Source organism: Gavia stellata, chromosome 3 (genome assembly GCF_030936135.1).
Source record: "Gavia stellata isolate bGavSte3 chromosome 3, bGavSte3.hap2, whole genome shotgun sequence".
NCBI classification, from domain to species: Eukaryota; Metazoa; Chordata; class Aves; order Gaviiformes; family Gaviidae; genus Gavia; species Gavia stellata.
The window spans coordinates 91,335,766-91,356,965 of record NC_082596.1 but is presented as its reverse complement, the minus strand read 5'-3'; the positions used below and the strand labels follow the sequence as shown (position 1 = coordinate 91,356,965).

The following is a 21,200-nucleotide window of genomic DNA, read 5'->3' as shown; positions in this document are numbered from 1 at the left end:
GCAGGGGCGGGGGCCGCTGGCCTTCGCCTTCGGGGTGCCGAGGGACGGGGTGCCCTCAGAGGAGCCGGTGGAGGGGAAGCGCGGGGCCGCTGCTGGCCGGCGGGCGGATAGCGAAGGGCGCACCTCCTTCCCCAGCCGGGCGTGGGGTGGTGCCTGGTGTGCGCTGCCCGCGGGCCAGGGCCAGGGGCAGGGCCAGGGGCAGGGGCAGGGCCACGGCCTCCGCTCTGCTCTGCGGGCGGGCGGCTGCTGCAGGCGGGCCTCAGGCCGGGGCCCCGCCAGCGGGGTCACTCCTGGGGGGTTGCTGTTGTGGCGCGGGGGCGCCGGGACCGGCACCAGAAACCGCCCTTGGCGAAAGGTGGGGGGCTGCCTCTCGCTAAATGGCTTCTGCCCGGAGCAGAGGAACTGCCTTCCCCGGGAGGAAGGCGCTGTCTCTTTCTTTGTTAGCCGTAAACAAATAAAAATTAATTTATTTCTTTAGTCACACCCTGCGGAGAGGGAAGGGAAGTCCTTAAGCGAGTCCTCAGCTCGATCAGTCAAAGTTAAATTGATCGCAGGCACTTCTGCAGTGATGCTGAAGGCTGTGATGAAGGCAAATGAGAATAAAGATTGCTTAGATGCTTAAACTCTGCGTTTCCCTATCTTAACAGGTTTAAGCTTAAGTGTACTGTGCTTGAAAGGGTAAAGACGCTTTCAGGAAGTAACTTCTGTAATACTTAATGCCAAATTACCGAGGACGTATCTTCCTGCCAGCGTATTTTCAGCCCAGCGCAGCTTTGCCTGTACCCAACGTTTATCCAAAGCACAGGCGACGTTCTGTACTGCATCTGTTTACACCGACGGGTGCCCTCCTCTTCGAAACTTCCAGGACAAAGGTCACAGCCTGCACTTTCAGGTTTGCCCTGCCGTCGCTGGCAGCTGTACGCACGCTCGTGCAATGCACTGCTGTTTGCTGGGTTTAATACTTTATGTAAGAGACAACATTAGAGAAGCCAAGATTCGTGCTCTTAGTGGACACCATGCCTTGGCCTTGCAGCAAAGGTAGGAGAGTAAGAGCAGACCTAGTAAATAAGCCAAGTGCAATACATGTTGACTATAGAAACATTACAATTACTTGATGAATAGGAAAATGTAAAGAAAAACTTCTCTCTAATGAAGTTATTTTACTTGTAGTTTAAAGGGTTTTACTTCCTTCACTTCTTAAGGAAGTCTGTACTAAGTCTTGAATCAGCATGAAATGGATGTGAGTGCTGGTCAATGAATAACTTTATGTAAAGCTATAAAATGAACCAGTTTTATTTCTCTGGCTCAGGAAGTTATTTTAGAAAGAAAGAATACATGTAAGAAACAAGATGTCTCACGCCGGGAGACGATACCAAGATAAGCAATACAGGCACCATGCAAATCATGGATCTGATACATATGAGGAAGACAGAAGAGTGAGAAAACCATACCCGTACAATGGAAGGTATGTCTTTATCACCTTAAAGAAGCATATCACAGCAGGTCTGTAATGTCTGTCATCTTGTTTGCTTTTAAATACCTTCATATCACAGTAGTAGAGAAAGCATTTTACTCAGCCTTGAAATCATGAAGTCTGAGCATGCCACATCCGGAATCAGGGAGCTTAGAATCATTTAGAAATTTTAAACAATTTTTAACCTCCTTCTTTGTACTGAGCTCAAGAGGGTGAGAATGATAGGCTGTGTGGCACAGTCGGAGATGTGAATTTCATGGGGTTATCTGGATCAGGTTGGGTCACAAGTAGGTGAAGTGTGACCATGTGTGTTACACAGTTCCTGAAGAGACTGGTCGGCTGGTGAGAGCAAGCCAAGGCTTGCCAAATACGCATTGCTTAAATGAGAATATTAGGTGACTGAGACCAGCACAGGGACTTACTGAGCTCTCAGGTTCCTCTAGTTCAGCTGTGAACAAGTTTATATTAATCCAAAACAAAATTAATTTCAGTAGTCGCAGTCAATAAATGAGTAGTTGTTTAAGTGTCTAAGGCAGTTTGCGGCACTTGATAGTTGGTCAGCCCCTATCAGCACAATAAGCAAATCAACTAATAGAAGGTTTGGAGTGGCAAATAAACTTTTAGGATATGACACTTCTCCTTTCAGCCTGGCTAACCTGCAGCATATTAGAAGTGACCTTACACTGTTTTCCTTTGAGTGCATGCCAGTGACTGCATTGTAAGAGAGAGGTCTGTAGCTCTAAACAACACTGGGAAATTGGCCATGGCAGTAAGGTGTTCATCACTCCTGTTTAGTCTCTGGGGGCATGATTGTAGGGCAATTTAAGAATAGAGGCAAAGAGGGAGAGGAAATAAATATAATTAAGACTATTGAAAAGCTGAAGTATTCCATGATAATATGCATTTTAGCAAGAAAACCAGGATGAGAATAAAAGCAGTGGTGAAGAGCGCTGTGTGGACTAGAAGGACTGCTCATGGCTAAGTATAAAACATTTGGATGGTGGTAATGCTATTGTATTATGAAAATAGCTAATGAATTTTTTTTCTGTCTCTCTTAAATCATGAAAAATTGGAGAGAAATGGGAACAAAGGTCAGCCTAAGAATCATCCTCAGAGGCTGAATGGCTGTCCTTAGCAAAAGCGGAGATCAGGAGGGGATATAGTTAAGTTATCTTGAACATATTGGAAGGGAGAGCAGCAAATGCCAGGAATGCATTAATTGCAATGTGGAGAGAAAAATAAAAAATAAAAAGGTTGGGGTTTTGGGGGTTGGGTATTTGTTTTTGTTGTTTTGGTTTTTTTTTTCAATTTATAGCATAATACGAGCAATGTGTGAAAGGATAGCTATAAATTAAACCACCACTTCTTAGTAAAGCACTTCTCTGGACTTCTTGTTTTTGCTGTTAGTTTTAAATGACTGGACACGTAGACAGAAAATTGAAGGACCATAAAGGCCAATGGACCATCCCTGTATCTACCGGGGATTAGAGGAAGGGAAGTGGCAGCTACAGATCTGTAATAGCCATGGAGACAATTCTCCGAGTCAAGCTGAGAACCTGGGGAGCACCAGCCCTCACTACAACTAATCAAAAAACTTTTCCATCAGTTGTTTTGATGGAGTTTGGCTTAACCTAACAGCATTTCCTCTGCTTAGCTCTCATGACAAAACCAGCTGCCTTTGTAAAGAAATTCCAGTATTTTGGTGAAGACTTTGGCTGATGGACCAAAAGACCTCCAGATACTACAATGAAATAGATGTGAAGAGTTTTATGGAAACTGTAATTTGAGTGCCTAATGCTTTCATCCCTTATGAGCAAGACTTTCTAGCTGGAGTATTTCTCTCTTCAAATGCATCTCTGTCTGAAACTCCTATAGCAAGCTTCCTCTCATTGCTGAGGCGAAAGAGTTGCATTATTCTGAACTGGAAAGTCCTGAAGGAAAATGGGACCAAGGTGGCCAGAATAGGCCGTTGTGAGGAAAAAAGCATCTAAAAGAAAGAATATCTTTTTTCATAATTGTACTCTGTTGCTGAACGTTAGGGGGTTTTTGTTTTGGTTTTTTTGTTTTGTTTTGTTTTCTGGCAAGTAGCAGGATACAATAGAGAGAAGCAGCTGCATCAGAAGTACCAAAGGGATTGCTTTCAAGTTAACTGAAGTCTTATAAATCACACAGCTTATTTAATTTATGTGACACAGCTGCGCAGGATGCTTTGGTGGTTGCACAAGACAAAGGACAAAGGTCAGAAAAATCAGAAATGTTTCGGCCAAATAGAGCTGTTGGCAACTACATGCGGAGATGTTAGCATTGGTCTTGTTATTGCATGTCTTAATTAAAATGTAAAAACTACAAAGAACATGATTTAATGTGGATGAATGAGATAATATTTCTAAGTTGAATCTGGAATTGGATGAAGATAAACCTTAGTGAAGTGCAGTGATACTAGGAAACAAAACGGCAGTTGAAACTGCTGATCTGTGGATAAGAAATTCAAGATAAAAACTGAATAGGAAAAAGACTTTTGAAAATAATAATGCTGAATGAGACCTAAAATACCCTTTAATAACAAAATCATCCAGCTGTACGTTGAAAAAGGCAAGCTCCAATTCTCTTTCAGATGAGGGAGAACATTTAGATTAGACCAGACACTTACAAAACAATTTACAGCCCATACTTCTTTTAACCTGAGTGTTAGCTCAGTTAAAAAAAGGGCAAATTGCAATTTTCCCATAGAATAATCTAAATCTCACCAACCTTAAAAATCATCAGGCTTCAGATGTGGAGCTTTATGACATTGCAGCAAAGTGGACAATTCCATTTTGAAGTATACGAATGAAGAGTCTAATCGGAGACATGAGAAATTGATTTTTTGGGTCAGTTTTAGATTCCTCTTCAAATATCATCAAAGACCTAAAAAAAAAAAAAAGAGAAGTATTTAAATAGGCAATTTTCCCTCCCACTTTAAGATACTTACCTGTTTCTTTTAATAGCTTTCATTCTTTTAAAAGTAATCTTTGTGAGACATGGTAATTAGAAGTAAAAGCTTGACAAAATGCTTATCCATTAAATAGTTGTGCTACTTTACACATTTATTATGTGAAAGTATTTCTCATTTTTATTCTCTGGCTTGCTATGGACTAGCTAAAAATGTTTGGTTTTTATGAAAGAGCTGTTACTCGTTTTTACGGGAACAGGAACTCTCCCCCACACCCTCCTCCTTGTTACCTTTTGCAAGAAACCTAAACAATTCAGCCAGCCTACTCAGTGAGTACACAGTTTTCCCAAATAACAATGATCGAGTGCAAATGTCCTTGTGAACATGGATTTATGCAAGTATTTGGGATATTTGCTTTCAAAACATGCAAGCAAGAAAGATCAGATACCTATGAAGCAGGCTAGCTGGTTCCACTAACAGGAGCATCTGCCAGTTTCTCATGTTTTAACGTTCAGGAGAAAGCATGATCTAATTAATATACATTAGTCGTTTACTCCATTGTAGATCAACAGAAGACATCCGAGGTGGCCAGCACTCAAGGACTTCCACTGTTTGCTCAGATTCTTACTCTAAAACTTCAGGAACAGCACGGGAATATTTTGGCCCACCACCAGAATGTTATCCTCCCAAGGAAACCTTCTCAATGAAGTGTTCAAAGGTATGCACAACAAGAGGTATGTGAGATTCTTATTGCCTGCCATCCACTCCTCTCCTTCCAAGGACTTGTCTTGGTTTTGGTTTCGGTTTCTGTGTTTAGAAGCACAGCAAAGTAAAGCTAGAGGAATATTAAAAAAAAACCAAACAAACAAACTGGGAGAATTAATGAATGGCATAACTGCAGGTTACTAGCACATTTTAGGCATCTAAAGGCAAGATCTACAGAGATATTTAAATACGTGAAAATGCATCTGCAGAGTATGCATATAGAGCATGAGAGTGGGTCATGTGTGTAATCACTCAGGTTGTGCAGCAAGAGTTAACCTTTGGGACTGAGGAATGAAACAGGTATTTGCATCTGTAGGCAGTTTAAAGATGGCTGTTGAAGCTTTGATGCTAGTTTATTTCTGACACATTCTTCTCAGACTTTTTATCAACTCTGGATTTAATCCCGTCATCACTGATACATCTTTATAAAGCAACATTGTGGGAGACAAAACTATTTTATGGACATGAATCCAATAAAACAGCTCTTGATAAGTAACTTGTTTTTTTCATAGCTAGAAAGTGACTACAACAAGCAGAGAAATGAGCATTAACGTAGGAGTAAATGAGCCTTAACACTTAGTAAACTCATTCCTGTAAACTGAAAAAAATTAGTGCTAAAATTGCCATTACTCCTTTAAAGTTTTCCCTCTTCCTGAACAATGAGCTTTCTCACCTTGTTTGTAGGAAGGGCCCACAGCAGTCTGAGTGAGAACTTGCAGCTAGGTGCAGAGTCTTTGGCCGGAGTCTATAAACAGCCTTTCAGTGTCCTCCAGTAGAGAGACAAATGAAGAGTTTAGTTGTTGGAAGTAAATTAAAATACATAGTGTTAGATTATTTCTTCACTCCATGAAGGAAAGTTAAACAACACACTCAATTTGCTCTTAATATTTCTCTGTATGTGAATATGTGAACAGTTGTAAGAGTGAGCTGAACTATTTTCTCTTATAAATATGTTCTGTGTACTGCTATGCATTTTGTTTTTCATCTCAAGGAGACTTAACGGTTAGTAGAGCGTATTTAATGATACAGAGCCATACTGATATTTTGTCCCTGATAAAATTATATCAGCAGTTTCTTCTTCAAACAATACTAAATTATTTTAACTTGTCTGAGAAGCTCTAGAAAACTCCATGCCTTATTTTATCACAGCTTTAGAAAAATGAAGTGGCAAGTTATTTTTAGTTTTCAGTTTCACTGGTTGTTTAGACTTGTGGATAGTTTAATGTGACTTGCTGGGTTTTTTTGATCTGCATTTGCTTCTTATTATTTCAGTGCATTAAACATCATTAACATTTTCAAAACATCCTAGTTTTGGATGCATCCATTGACGATGATTTCACTCCCACCCCTCCCCCAGGTATTGCTCAGTATTTTCCAAAAATTTGATGTCTGAGATTGTAGTGGAGGAGGGAAAAGAGATTATGAAGAAAGTAAACCGTTTTATTAGTAGTTTTACTTCAAAAAATAAAAATATATTGGAGGTTGATAAGATTATGAGAATGTTACTCCCCTGTTTAATTTTTAAAAGTACCAAGGTTTAGCAGAATTTCCTAGAATTGTTTTACAGAATTCTGTATTCCTGCAGTCATAGTAAATGTTGTAAATGAAAAGCTACATGAATTGTTTACTAAGAAGTCAGTACATGCGAGCTACAACTTCTTACAGCATGAAAAGTTCCTGTAAATACTTCTTAACCATCTCTTTCTTTTGCCAATGATTTATCAGCACTCTGGTGAAATTCCCTCTTCCCAATCACCATGATTCTAAAATAAACTAGTATCAAACAAAGCCGGGAAATCAAGTGACACACCCCAGTCTTTTCCAAACCAACAACTGAAATATGAACCTTAGTTTCTGACTGTGCATCACTCTACTTTCACTATGGTTTTATTTTTTTGTCTTCTACCCAGCAAATATACTTATGCCCTTTGTGCATGTTGACCAGTTTGGCAAACTAGAGAGGAATTCTAAACAACCAGAGCTCTGAAAAGTATTTCCTTCACCCAGATACTGCCTTCTTCATCCATGCTTTTCACCAGCAACGTCCCAAAAAGCTAAAGCTGAGTTTCAGAAATAGGCAGTTATTTTTGCAGTGATCATTTGAACATCTTAGCCGCTAGCAGCAGCGGAAAAAAGGACATTGTTCTCCTATCTTTGTTATTTCCACCTTCCCCCCCTAATCCCCCTTTTTTTTTCCTACAACCGTATTAAGACAATAAACCCAACCCAAATATAATGGAAGAAACAACTGATACTGACCCCTTTTGGTGGTAGGAACGTTTGATACCATCTAAGAAACTTCAAAACATTCTGCTCCTTTTTATTCCTTTCATCTTGAAAACAGAAGGAAAAAAGTATGTTAAAACGTTGTATGAGCAATACCTATTCAAAGCCATTCAGGTAGGATCACATGGCTAGCAGTACTGAATCATGTGAGGCACCTAATTATGCATCCTCTCAAACAGTGTACTAGAGTGTAAATTTAGGAGGACCATGAGAGTTTGGACCAGTAGACAGTGAGCTGTCCTCTGGACTACTCTCTGAACTTCAGATTGGTGGAATTTTCTGAACTGGAAAACTGTATTCACTTGTGTTATGCAATACCTCTTTACAGACCTATCAAATTTGTTTAATAATTTTCTGAATCCCCTTTTGAATATGTTTGGCCTCCATGTTATCTTACAGCAAAGAGTTCCACAGTTTCTTCGTGCCACTTGAAGAAGTACTGTTTTGTTCTTTAAAACATTTTAAAGAAGGCGTCTCTGATTCTGGTGGTATTCAAAATACCTAATGATAATCTCGTATATTTACCTTCTCCATGATATTTATGATTTTAGAGTGAAGTCTTCCCTTTCTCCCTGTCACTGTGCTCATATCACTTCTTCATGGAGTGAATAGTCAGTTCTATCCTTATCAAGAGTGATTTCTTTCCACTTCTGGTTAGCCTGTCAGCCCTGTACAGGCTGCACCTGTACCTGAAATTATTTGTTCAGAGCCCACCTGTGTGCTCTGCAGATGAGGGGGTGTTTGAGTACATGCATGAAGTGCAAAGTTGCTTAATTAAACACTGATTTCATTAATTTTTCATTCAGGAGCTTGAACTCTCAACAGCCTACCGATTTTACAGATGGCAATCATGGAAGAATTTTGTGTGATTATTATTAAAACATACTTCACAATCTCACTATTCAGGGTTTTTTCAAATCATTGGTCTGTGCATCTACTGTAGTTTTTTGGTGTGAACTTTTCAGCTGAATCTCTCTGGAGCCTCCACTTACAGCTCTTTGGGTCATGTTGCAGAGCAGTCTCAGGATGCACAAACTATATTTCCTGCAGCTAAAACTAAAGGAGAGGGTGAGCTATAACTACTAGCAGTCACTCTGTCCTTTGGACCAAACTAGAGCTAGAATAAAGTACTTCTCTCTCCTCAGAAAATGCCTATTGTGTAGCTCCTAGGACTTCAGCTCCAATTGTTTCACTCTACAGATCCACTCCCATTGCACTGCTAACATGGGCATAACTAGTGACAGGCACCACAAAACAAAGATTTCGCCTTAACTCTAGTTGTTTGAAAACGGGTTGTTTCCTCGTAGTCTTTATTTTCTTTTAACCACTACTAACCTGTGAGAGGATCGCATGGGTTGCCTTTCTTCATATATCTGCTGATTCTTTCAAATGACTTCCCTCTAACAAACTTTTGCCTCTTCCCTGCTATGCTATCTTTAGGTCTAGTTTCTATATGTTTTTTTCATAGGGATGTCACACTTGTGGATCTGCAGATTACAGATTCAAAAGGCAATAGAAACACAGAAGTCTGCCACCTTCTGTTTCTGTAGTAGTGAAGGAGGCTTAAGGAACAGCTTATAGGCTGGTGTCAAGCTGTCTAGATGCTCTATATAATTATATGTGAATTGGAAATAAACTGTTCCTGATAAAGACAAACCTTTCATCAACTAAGGAACTACTGCTTGCAATAACCGTTTCTTAAACTTACACACAACCGTGTCTTCTATTTAAAACAACAAGAGTTTTTGTCCTCAGGATACTTAGAGCTGAAATTCTTTCAGAAGAAAACATTCAACTTGCTTTTCACAGTGCAGGTAAAAATTCTGTAGTTCTCTCTTCTGTGTAGAACAACTAAATTAGTAATCATATTCGCTTTTCAAAGGACCACCTTTCAAAGGACCCCCACTCGGGTCCTTTGTAAATATAACCAGATTCAGTGCTTTTGGTTACCAGAGGGAATAAGAGAAGTGTTGAAGGCTGGCTGCCATGCTGCTTCCTTCACCTTAGAGAGAGCAAAATCTGAGTCAAACCCAAGAGTGAATTGCTGATCTTAAATTGGTCATAGATATTTGGTTACTTGATCTTGAAAACTTCTCATTTTCTTTTTAGTATGTATATTGGTGTGAAAGAGGTGGAGCAATGCAATTGCAGGATAATGATTCCTTTAGTTTTGCTTAAACAGTGAAGATAAAATAAGTTTCTCCCATCTTTGGTCAGTATGTGACTCAGGAAATGCCTGCACTTTTGCCTTGTATAGAATTGTACTGCGCTGGTCATAATTTCTGAGCTGAGTAACTTTTTTAATTCTTCAACCCACTTGGCATTTAAGGGAGACAGCACTAAAAAGGTCAGAAAATGGTTTGTGGGGGAACAGGGAATCCCTGTTCTTTGCTGCCATGAATACAGCTTAAAGAGGCGCCATGAATAGTGTCCGATTTCTTAAGCATATTGTAGGCACTTCCAAACAATCATGCCTTTAGCCTACATTCTAACATCCACAATTGTTAAAACCTTCAGACCAATTTCCTCTCAGAAAAAGACAGCATTATGGTTTGTAACAACAAGAAAAGTTTCCAATTTCAGGCATAGCCAGGAGGATATATCAAATTGAATTTATTTGGAGGAGGAAATAGAATTAGGGAGTAACAATGACTTTCTCCAGGATATATTCATGCATTAACAAGCCAGCATTAATTCAAATGTAAACATCTATAAGCTTTTGTTTTTACAAAACACAGTCCAATTTTTTTCCTGTAGCTATGCGTGCTGGCAAATACTCATAGACTGGAAAAAATACTGAGATGAAAAGTCACCCTAAACACAGGGTTCATACTAGTAGACACGTGCTTTGAGTTATGCCATTGTTCCTAACCATTACACTGCTGCTGTTATGTTGTTCTGTTATGTCCTGGTACCGTTCTTCTTGGAGTCAGGCATGGGAGCAGGAGAGGAACAATATTTTGCGGAGCACTTTTATCCCTTCCAGTGCTGTGGAGATGTTGGGAGAGAACAGGAGCCTGCAAGAGGCGCTGGACTGCGGTAAAAGACTTCCTGTAGCTTCAATTATGTACATTCAAAAACACTGAAGGGTCATTAAATGTGCATAATGCAGGTAACTTTGTGGATAAAACCAAGCATTTGACAAGTATGTTCAGCAGCACATGTTAGATCTGTTCAGCAGTGGTCAGCAGGATACTTACATTTCTGTGGAGGCACCCAACAGGATTGGAAACTGCTGTATTTTGTAGTCACCATCTTCACATTTTTCCCCTACAGTCTGCCATGCTTACCTCCTTTAAATTGTGCTTAAAGCTGTCATAGACTGTTCCTGTGACAGTTAATTTCAACATATTTCTGCTGTAAGAGGGCAGCACTAAGGTGTCCTATAGTCTCATTTGTAATTAGATGGCTTCCCCCTCCTATCTGTTACAAAGTATATTTTAAATACAGTGTGACTAACAGACTGAATTTGCCACCGAGTTTTTTACTCCTGTAATTGTGAAGACAGAGGATATTAGTAGTGGGAATCAGGCAGAGCTGTACAGATTAAAATAATCTCAGTTAGTTATTCAAAATGCTTAATTAAAATTGCACAGTAACAAGCTACAATGGCAGAGCTGCAGGAAACCTTCCTGTTCTGAAGTTAAAGTATTTCACTTCAAGGTAAGTCCTGTTTGCTGTGAAATACAAATAGCCATGAACAGTTACCTCTATAAAAACATGCAGGGGAGCTACACTAGTTGCAGATGCCAGATGTTACCTTTAGCAAACTGGTGCCCTGCCAACATATGGGACTTCACTCTGCCCACATCTTTATATCAAACTTTTTTCATCCACTTTTTGGCATTGCGCTAACATGTACACTATTGTTTTTAGAGAGGGAAGAACTACAACTGAAAAGACTCACTTAAGTTGGCAAGGGAAGACACTGGCAAAGTTGATGTTAGCTGTTAGGTATGTGTTACACTCTAGTCCATGCTTCCCTGCTGGGAAATCTTAGTTAAGTCTGCTCTCTACCAGTATAGAGTGGGAGTTACACCACCTTTCTTGTAAGAGCACTGCATTTATCTTTCCCACATCTGACCCAAATTCTGGGAACCAAGAAAAAAAAAACAACCTCTTCTCTTTAAAAAGTGGCTCTCAAAGCTAATTGATACAGCAGACTGACTATATATTGAACGTACCTGTATTTCTTGAGCAGGTGATCTTAGCTTACTTAAAGGAGAAAAATCCACCCAGTCAGGAATGTTGTTCACCAGGTGTGACAACCCACAATTGGTGAAGTGAATGAGCAGCTCAGGTTCACAGGTGCCTCCAACCTGACCTACCGTAAGCCAGACTGTGATTACTTGAAGAGCAATAACACCCCAATCTTTGTACTTTCTACAGGCAGCTCAGTTTCAGTTCAAATGGAGGGAGTGGCTATGGAAAGTTGGCATAAGGAACAAGAGTATTTCATTGTTTTCTGAACCCTTTTTAAAAAAAACACTCCTGCAAGTTTGTTTCAGTACCAAGATATTTTTTTACTACTTGAAAGAACTACAGGTACATTAGGAAGAAAAAAAGGCTATTTCCTGAAATGCAGAACATGAGGTGACCATGCAGAGACCTACCAGAGCTACAAATACATGTACAGCCTTTTACAGCCATTGTATTTAAATCACTATTGTAAAGTGCTACAGTTTAGTGCAAGACCTTTTGCTTCCCACCCTCTCCAAAATTGTGGAAGATGATGCATGCTTGGTTAACAGGAGAGAAATCAAGAACATGCTAGAAGTGATGCTTAAGGAACTACTGGGTACAAGTAAACCAGCGCTGTTGTTCCCAGGCAGGGGCTGGGTTGTACAACTATGTCTTCACAGCAAGTAAATCTTAGTGTTATACACTGGTGGGAAACTGTATGGGGATAGAGGCTGATGCAGTAGTTCTACAAACTAAGTCCACCCTTTCCTGTGAAAATTGGACAGCACTGTTTAGAGGACAGGAGGGTATTAAGCAGAAGGAGTAGAGCAGGTAGGACAGTAGTTCTTACAGGAAGATGATACACAGAAAAAACAGGACAATACATTTGGATCGGAGCACTCTGAACGTAAGGCTTCTCTGAATCATTAAAAACAAGGCTGGTCATCCTTTGAGATTTCTTAATGGAGTGATTATCTTGACTAAAGAGGGACAACTTATTAAAAGGTAATAATAATGCTTCTTTCTAAAGCACATAAATAATTTTATTTTCCCGGTTTTTAACTATTTTTCCATCGATTTCCAGTAAGATGGATACCTCAAATGAGTATGAATGTGTTGGGCACTTATGTGCCATTTAAACGCAGCTGGCTCTGAGTACGTAGTTCCCTTGGGTCCTTTGAAAAGCCAAGACTCAGTGAATAACTGTTGGTGTAACATTGCCTAACTCTGGTGTTTTAGGGTTGGGTTGTGTTTTTTTCCGCCTTTGAACATTAGTCCATTAGGGAGATTTTAGCATAACTCAGTGAAAGCTAAATCCCACCACTGGCTGAAGAACTGAGAGACCTACAAAAACAATGGTGAGGTGGGGACTTGGGGGGGATTTGTTTGTTTATGACAAAGCTGTGTATTGCCCTGATCCTGCATCAGTGAAGCTGGTTGAATTCCTGTCACTGGTTTCAGTAAGATCTTGCTTTGTACTGGTATACATAAGGGGAATAATACCATTAGCAAGATGTTTTAGTACTTTGCATCCAGATTTAATATTTATAATCTGTTGTGACTGTTGTCTCCATTTCATTTCCCTTGTTCAGTTCTCCTCCACTGTTTTGATTCCTCCCTATTTCTGTCACATTTTTGTTCCCGTCCAAAAGCAGAACAAACCCCCTCTTCCCTTTGGCATTTTCTCTTCCTTCCCCCTTACCTATTTCTCCTGCTGCCAACTCAGTTTAGCAGAGAGGTGACCAAAGCTGCATGTTGACCTGTGCCTTTACTCTCTGGGGAATGCCAAACCTGCCCTGGCAGGAGAAGTTCAGCATTTGAGATCTTTCTCAGGACTGACTGCTGGTTTTGTAAGTCACTATATATGGTCAAAATACTTCTCTGCTCCTTTGGAAAAAAAGAAAAAAAAAAAAAGAAATATTACCTCTGAAAAGCAGAAAGCTACACAAACTGGGAAAAAACCCAAAAGACAACTTTCAGTGAGAAAGGCTGGGAGAATGATTTTTAATGCATGTGTTGTAGCCTCTAACTCCTGTCTTCCCTTCTCCTGGAGTGACACCTAATGGGATGTGACACAGGCACCACTGACCTGTGCAGTTCCTGCTGCTGGGGTCAAGGTGTCTGAGAGGGACAGCCAGGCACCCCCAGGGCTGCCAGCTGGGTACCCCTGGTCCCGGTGGTACATGGCCTGCAGAGGAAGCAGACGGAGAAAGCAAGCCACAACAGAGAATGATAAACATAAAATAACTTAAAAGTACACAAGGATGTTAACTCAAGAGGAGAGAATGTTACCAAAAGAGACAGGAGAAAGAGTCCACGTGCAGTCAGCAGAGGAGAAAAGTGACTACTGTGCCAAGACGCAGTGGAGGGAGACACCTTGAAGGCCTCCTCTGTTAGTCAAGCCGTCATGGGGTCAGGGGAGTTCAACAGAAACAGCCAGAACTGACTGCCCTGCAGATCATTTGTCAGCTGCAGAAACATAGGAACAAACATGAATTGACCATTTTACTTTATGTACACATATACGTACACACACTGTGGTCCCGACATCTGAACGTTGGGGCCGTATTGCCACAGTGCCTGGATGAAAGTGACTCTTTACAACTTCTGATGCATGAGACTTGAGCACACAGTTGAGTTACCGGGTATCACACAGTCAGCTGCAGTGTAGTTTTATGAAGCAGAGCATGCAGATTTAACAGTTCACCTCACCTGAAAAGGAGAGTTTCTGGTCTTTGGTCCTGGCTGTGTTATTTCCCCTGCTAAACTCATGCCAGCACGATTGCTCATCAGATACGCTGTGAGTCACTTCAAGTTGCTAAAGTTGCAGGAAAAAACAGCAGCAGCACACAAGAGAGTTGAATGGTTTCCTGCTCTTTTAATTTATTAAAACAGTTCTTGGAAGGGCCTAATACTAGGCCAGAGTTATTCCTGGGCAGGGGAGAAAAGTGGTGACTGCCCAGCCAAGGAGTCAGGTCAGCTGCCTGTGGATCTATACTCTTAACAGACTGCCTGGCTGCTTTGCTGGACATTTGAGCCCACTATTTGACAGAAGACAAAAGCATTGATGAGTGGGTTAATACCATGGCAATAGGTCAATGTGCACCTGGTATAGAAGGAAAATAAAAAGTGAATAGTAGATTAATAGTATAGATTGGAAGGCTGCTGTTTGTTATAGCAGGAAGCCTACTCGCAGCAAAAAGATGACTGCATTCAAAGTTAACAAGTACGATACATTGAAGTTACTATCCGCTGCAGATTTAGATTTTATGGAATGAATGAAACAACTCTCTGGAAAGCTCCGGCAACACCTGCTGTGTTTTAGATTGCAGCCATTCTCCTCACCTTCAGTGCTGAAAAGCAGTGCAGGAAAGAAGCATGGGAAAGGAAATAGAAATCCAGGAGCCCAGACTTGAGTCTCATTACTTCCTCAGTATGGAGGGGGTTAGTTCCCAAAGCTAACTGTTCACTGTGCTAATTTTAATACGAATCAGTAACATTTTAGATCGATCCCAAGATTTTGAACTTGTGAAAGGAAAAAATAACTAAACTGGTGGAATTCTGAGATTTTCAGTCCTCCTGTCATTTTATACTCAAGTCTTGCAATGCATTCATTGTTGCATGGGATTAGAGAATAGTTGTAGAGATAAGTAACTTCCCCATAGGACCTTTTGGCAGTCTAGTTTCTGCAGCTATAACTGTTAAGATGATGTAGCTAACCAGCCTGTGAAAGCAGGAATGGCAGCACAGACTCAGAAGCGTGGCTTTTAACTCAGCCCTTTCTGCCAGCACTATGCTGCTTGACATAGGTCACTGCTAGTATGCGTGCGTTAGCATACCTTGACAGAGCTAAGACTCAAAACTTAACTGTCCTTTTATTCCTTATTTCTCAAGTCTTCTCTATCCTGTTTATACTAGTATAGTATGATTGGGTATCAGCTTGTAATTCTCACAGATGAAGGTTGCATGATGCTTTTGGGGTACCCAGGTCAAGATCTGAACATACTGTAGGGCTTAGTATTTCCATCAAAGCACTGATGATTGTACAAGGCCTTAGGGATTTCTACTAATTGCCTGCTACTCTCACAAACCCTGCTGGCTCTCATCATAGACCTGTAATTCACAGCTTTGTTCTACATACTGCTTATCATTTTAGGATTTTCTTTATTACAGGAGGCTTTGTTATTGCACTTTTTTTATTAAAAAAAAAGTTAATCCATGTGATGCAAATAACTGGTGGAGTAACTGCTAATGAACCTCTCTCCATTGTTTAGTTATTATAATCAATTCTACAGCAGGCATGCGTGAAAACTGCACAGGTACATACAAAACCTGTCCGACCTGAATGCCCTGTCTAAGGAAATTTTTCAAGCAAGCCATTAAAGCAACTACTGCTGCAGTTAAAAATACAGTAGACCTACATTGATCATATTTGTCATCCCATGAGCAAAGAGACATGTTCTGCCAGCCATACTGTGGTACCAGCAATCAGCTTAGTGAAGTTAAGGGGCTGCATACAGAATTTGTGTGAATACATAGGAAGTTTTGGAGCAGTGTCATTGAGGATTGGGGTCAGTTATAAATGTAGGGAGGTTAGCAGCAGGTGGTGACTACTTTGACAACAGAAAATTGCCTTTTCTAAAGCTCAGCAAGGTGATATACAGGAAAAGTTGGTGCTCACTGGGTCAGAGTGCCTCACCAGTCATAGACGAAAAGGAAAATCTGAAGACAGGCGTAGAAGAAAGCTGACTGGTCACAAAATCCCAACTTCCAAGTTCCCAAACATACTTTAAATTTATGTTTCCTGTAATCAAATGGTCTTTTCTCACTGTAGACTTGTAAGAACTGCTTCCTGATGGAGCATCTATGAAATCAGTAGTCAGCCCTTAAAAAGGGAAGTGGCCTTCTGCGTCCAACACTGTCCAAGGGCCCTGAGGACCTAAGTTGACTCCCTGTATTTGGAAGGCGTATTGTACAGCTCAACTGAGCAGACAAAAAGTATCTGATCCAGTTCCAGTGAATGTCCTGTACAGCTATTACTCTTTAAAAATATTTTGAACAGTCCTGGTAAAGTGATGACTCTCTACCCATTAAAAACATTGAGTCTTTTGGCTGCATTGTTTGAATTTGGTACAAGGAGTTCCAAATCCGGTCTCATGGACCAAGATTTAAATTTCTCTTTACATTTAGCTTCACAAATATTTCCTTTGAAATATTTGAAGCCTCCTGAGCAGATTTGGTAACCAGCATGGTTATTGCTCTGCTTCCCAGAAATGCTTGTGTGGAAGGGTCAAGGAAAAGGAATGTTGTCATGCAGAAATCAGCATCACCTCTGAAGACAGGTACATAGAACTGCACACTTAGTTCCTTCTCAACAAGAGCACTTTGTCCTTTCTGCCTGCTCTACCTAATTCTTTTTAGGATATGAAGTCTGTATAGGTATGCACTCTGAAACATGCTGAGCCTCAGATACTCTATTCCCAGGTATTACCACCATTATCACTGCTTCCCTTTTTGATTCTGGGGTAGTTCGCAAGGCCACGATGTGAATGGGCTCAGTACCTACCCACAGCTGCATTAGCAGAAGCGAGGGGACCAGTCTGAGTATAGGGGGAAGCAGGAACTCCTGAAGTGGCCAAAGGCCCTTGTCAAACCATTGCAAGCACCTTCCCATGAAGAGTGAGCGGCAGCAGGAAGGTGTTCGTTACCTCAGCCCTCTGTGGAGGGAATAAGAAGGGAAAGAACGGGACTATCCGATAATCCTTCATGGTGGCTGTCACTGGCTTTCTTTGGTTAGAAGCATCTGGTAACACAAGAGAGGAATCTGTCTAATGCCCTTGCATGCTGCTTCAGCCCTTTCTTTTCAAGCCCATACAGCCTTGACAGCAACTGAGCCATTGCTCAAGAGGAAAATGCTATGCTGATCAATGTTAGCAGCATAAAATGAAAGTCTGTATGCAAACCGCAGATCCTGCCCCACTTTAAAGACAAATATAGGACCACTGTGTCAAGCATATTACATTCTTGGCTGTCAGACTGCAATGGAATAATAAGATTCACAATTCTGTAATTAACTTCAGAACTTGAGGAGCAACACGCATGATACACTGGGGGTTTTAATTTCCCGAATAGGCAACTCTAGCTATGCTACGCTTCAACATCCGTCATGTTTACTAATCTTAGTCTGACCCCTAGTGAGCTGTCACAGAATAATCAGATTTATCTAACAGATGCTGCGCCTTCCCGACAGGCAGCTACCTCAAAAAGAAGTCATTTATCAACATATTTTTTTTCCTTAAAAAACCTTGGTTACCTTTATCAGTAGCATAATGTAAGAAAAAGAAGAGAAGAGTCAGCTCAGAAGTCATAAGGCTTTTTTCTGAAGGTGGGGTTGTGAAAGACCAGGTATCAAGTTTGCTTAACTTACCTCCACATACAAGGCAGTTTTTGCCTCCTTCCCCTCCTCCTTTTTCTGTGCAATCAGGAACTGCTTCTTCAGATTTATGAAAAGATTTTTATCTCTGAAGGAGATGAAATGGAAGTTGCATCTGGTTAGATAATAAGTTTAAATTAACAAACACTTAGAAAGACAAAAAAAGGGTGCAAGTTAAAGCAGTAAACACGTTTTAAAGGACCTAAATAACTTGCACAATTTTTTAAGCCATTAGAAGCTTCTAGGTTTTTATTAGCTTTAACCTCAGCATCTTGTTCGTACTGGATATTTCTTGCTCAGTGTGTTTATGCCAAGTAGTTACAGGCCAAAATACAATCACTGTGCGCTTGCCTTGGCAATAACACAAGCACAGTAAAATTTTTATGGATTTCTTTCCCCGCATGAAGATCCATTTATCAAGCATGCTGACAAATTAAAAAAAGTAATTTGCCCAACCTCTGAAATGTACCCACGAGAGCTTGTGCTTTTTTTTTTTTTAAAGCAGCACTCTTCCGTAGCTGTAGCCAAGAGGACTATCTCGGTAATAGTGCTCTCTGTCTATGGTTTTGGTGTACTTCTGTCACCCCCAGTTTGCACAAGACATGATGTTGACACCTATTCCCATCTTTCTGCTCTTTACAGGCATTTTGAAGTTTGTGGAAATCACGGTTAACCTCCTGGTGCTGATTTGCGTGGGTGCTGCCCAAGCCTCTGTTGCAGGCTTCACATCCCTTGGTGGCCTCGGCACTGGATCCTTTAGCCTGAATTCGGCCTATAACCCCTTTGAGGGCACAGAGCTCCAGGAGGTGAGGGAGCTAGACATGCAGTTCACCCAGATGAGAGCCCCTTGCGTGTATGGCGGAGTAGCCTTCAGCTTAACAGCAGCAGTACTTACCCTTGTCTTCCTTGTCGTGGGGGCAAAACCCATCCAGCAGCTCAGGATGGGGCTGCTGGCAGGGGAATGTGCCTTCAACCTGCTGGCTGGCGTGGCGTACATCGTGGCGGTTGGCCTCTACCTGCATTTTGTCAGTCGGGTGAACTCCACAGAAGTTTGCAAGAGGCGCGAGAGGCTGTATGCGCGCCGTGGGTATACCTCCATGAACTGTGTGGTCCAGGGCGGTGATGCGGCCGTCGGCCTTTTTGGTGTTGCTGCTGCCTGTTTGTACTTTGCCAGCTTTGTAGTCTGCACCCTTGCTGTCCGAACCGTCCGGGCCTTCCAGAGCCGCGCAGCCAAGGCTCAGCACAGCCCCAAAAGCAACATTGGAGACAGAAGCATCAAAAACCACCATGACATCCACAGGACCTCCAAGAGCTCCCACAATGTCCAGGCTCTTGCCACGTTAGTGTGAAGTCAGCTCTGGGACTGTGCCAGAGAGCTGGAGCTTCAGCAAGGGACAGACACTGGGTGTTGCATGCTAAACAGGTGAACAGTCCACAATGTATTGTTCTACAAGGTGCTGAAGTGTGTGTTGAATCCCCAAATGTAACAATACTGCTATGACATGATGTAATAAAATTGATGTTGAGCGGATGTTTTAACAAGGTTTTTTGCATCAGTCTCTCAAGCTAGACTCCTGCATTTAAAGTGTGTTTGACTGTGATGTTTTCATCCTGCACAGACCAAAGCCAAGTAGCAGTGGGCTGTTAACAGGTTGCAACCGAAGTGCTGCCAAACTTGTGCTAACAGCCACTTCTTTTCCTCTCCCATGACATAAGGAATTGAATACACAGCTAGCATGGGCAGCTTCAACAGATCCTGTGCCTGTCGATGCATCCTGTTGCCTTACGCCACACCGCTCACATAGCAAAGGACACTTGAGTGTTTTTCTGAATCACAGCTGAAGGTACATTTGTGACCTATTTTGCTTGGGCTAGTGAAGCATTTTATCTTTTGAGTCACAGGGGCTGACACATGCCAATCATGTGCTCCCTGAGCAACGCTCCTGGGAGGAACTAGCTGCAATTTCAAAGGCAGCATTTGGGTCCCCCTCCAGTTCCCTACTACATTTTCCCCATCTCACTAAGCGCAGATCGGAGCCTGAGAGGCAGTACATTGGTCAACTGTCAGCTTAGAGATACTGCTTGCTTCTGTAACCACCTAAAGAAGGTTTGGCTTGCTGACTCCACAGCTGGTGGTGGGCAGAGCCCGAGTCGGGAACACGCTGGCTGCCCTGGAGTTTTCCATGGGAATGCTGTAACAATGACAGAAAGTGCATGTGTCCTTCCAGTATCTAAACAGACAAAGCATGAGTGAACAGCAGTAATTGTATGCCCCCAGGGTTGAGAAAATGAATTTAAGAGAACATCTTTCAACAGTCCTTTGTTTGAGGCAGATGAAATAGATCACTGGTCTTCACAGATGAGGGAGTGAGAAAAAAAGGCTGCTCTTGAAGTACATAAGATTCGTCAGCTTGATAGGAGGGTAGAGGCAATTTTGATTCTGGCTGTGCTCACTCATTTCAGTTTTGTCTGGCTTAGAGTCATTGCCCAGATGAGGCTCTTTTGAACCATATTGTATATTTCATATATATACATACACATACACACACACATAGATCTCAAAGGATTATGTTTAAGGTAATATAAGCCAAACAAGAATATGTTATGGTTCTGATTAGAAGTGATTACATGAGCCTTTACAATAAGTATTTATCATTTATATAATACCTTAAACATCTGTTTTAACACTTCGAACATCAACAAGCTTCATATCATTATTATGCTTATGAAAAGACAGGAGTGAAGAGCTTTTCCAAACTTGCCATGATTCACAATAGTGATAAGAGTCATGAAATTAAGACTTCGAATTCTAGCTCTTTGCCCAAACCAGACCTGTATGCTGTAATCGGCTGGAAAGTCTGTAACAGGGATGTCTGGCATGCAGCTAAAGCCACAGCTAACCACTTGTTAGGCATTTCTGCCTGCATACTTGTTCCTTGGCTACCTCTACATCTTGCACGTTTTGAATGCAGGCTTAGTTACATGATGACACACTGTTATTAACTTACACAAACAACAAAAAGCAGCACCTTGAAGTGACACATTCGAAAGATTAGAAAAGGCTGCAGATAAGAATGTGTAAATCTTAACTCAGTCCTTACATACACATGCAAGATGAATTTTAATCT

The 21,200-nt window shown here is 41.3% G+C and overlaps 1 protein-coding gene across 1 annotated transcript; it reads left to right on the top strand.

The window, feature by feature from the left end:
* Nucleotides 1-934: 934 nt before the first annotated feature.
* Nucleotides 935-19,421, top strand: LOC104256568 (MARVEL domain-containing protein 3). Its single transcript, XM_009811048.2, is given in 4 exon segments — nt 935-1,038; nt 1,310-1,465; nt 4,971-5,140; nt 18,715-19,421. Coding segments are annotated over 4 exon segments (1,137 nt in total).
* The last annotated feature ends 1,779 nt before the right edge of the window (nt 19,422-21,200 follow it).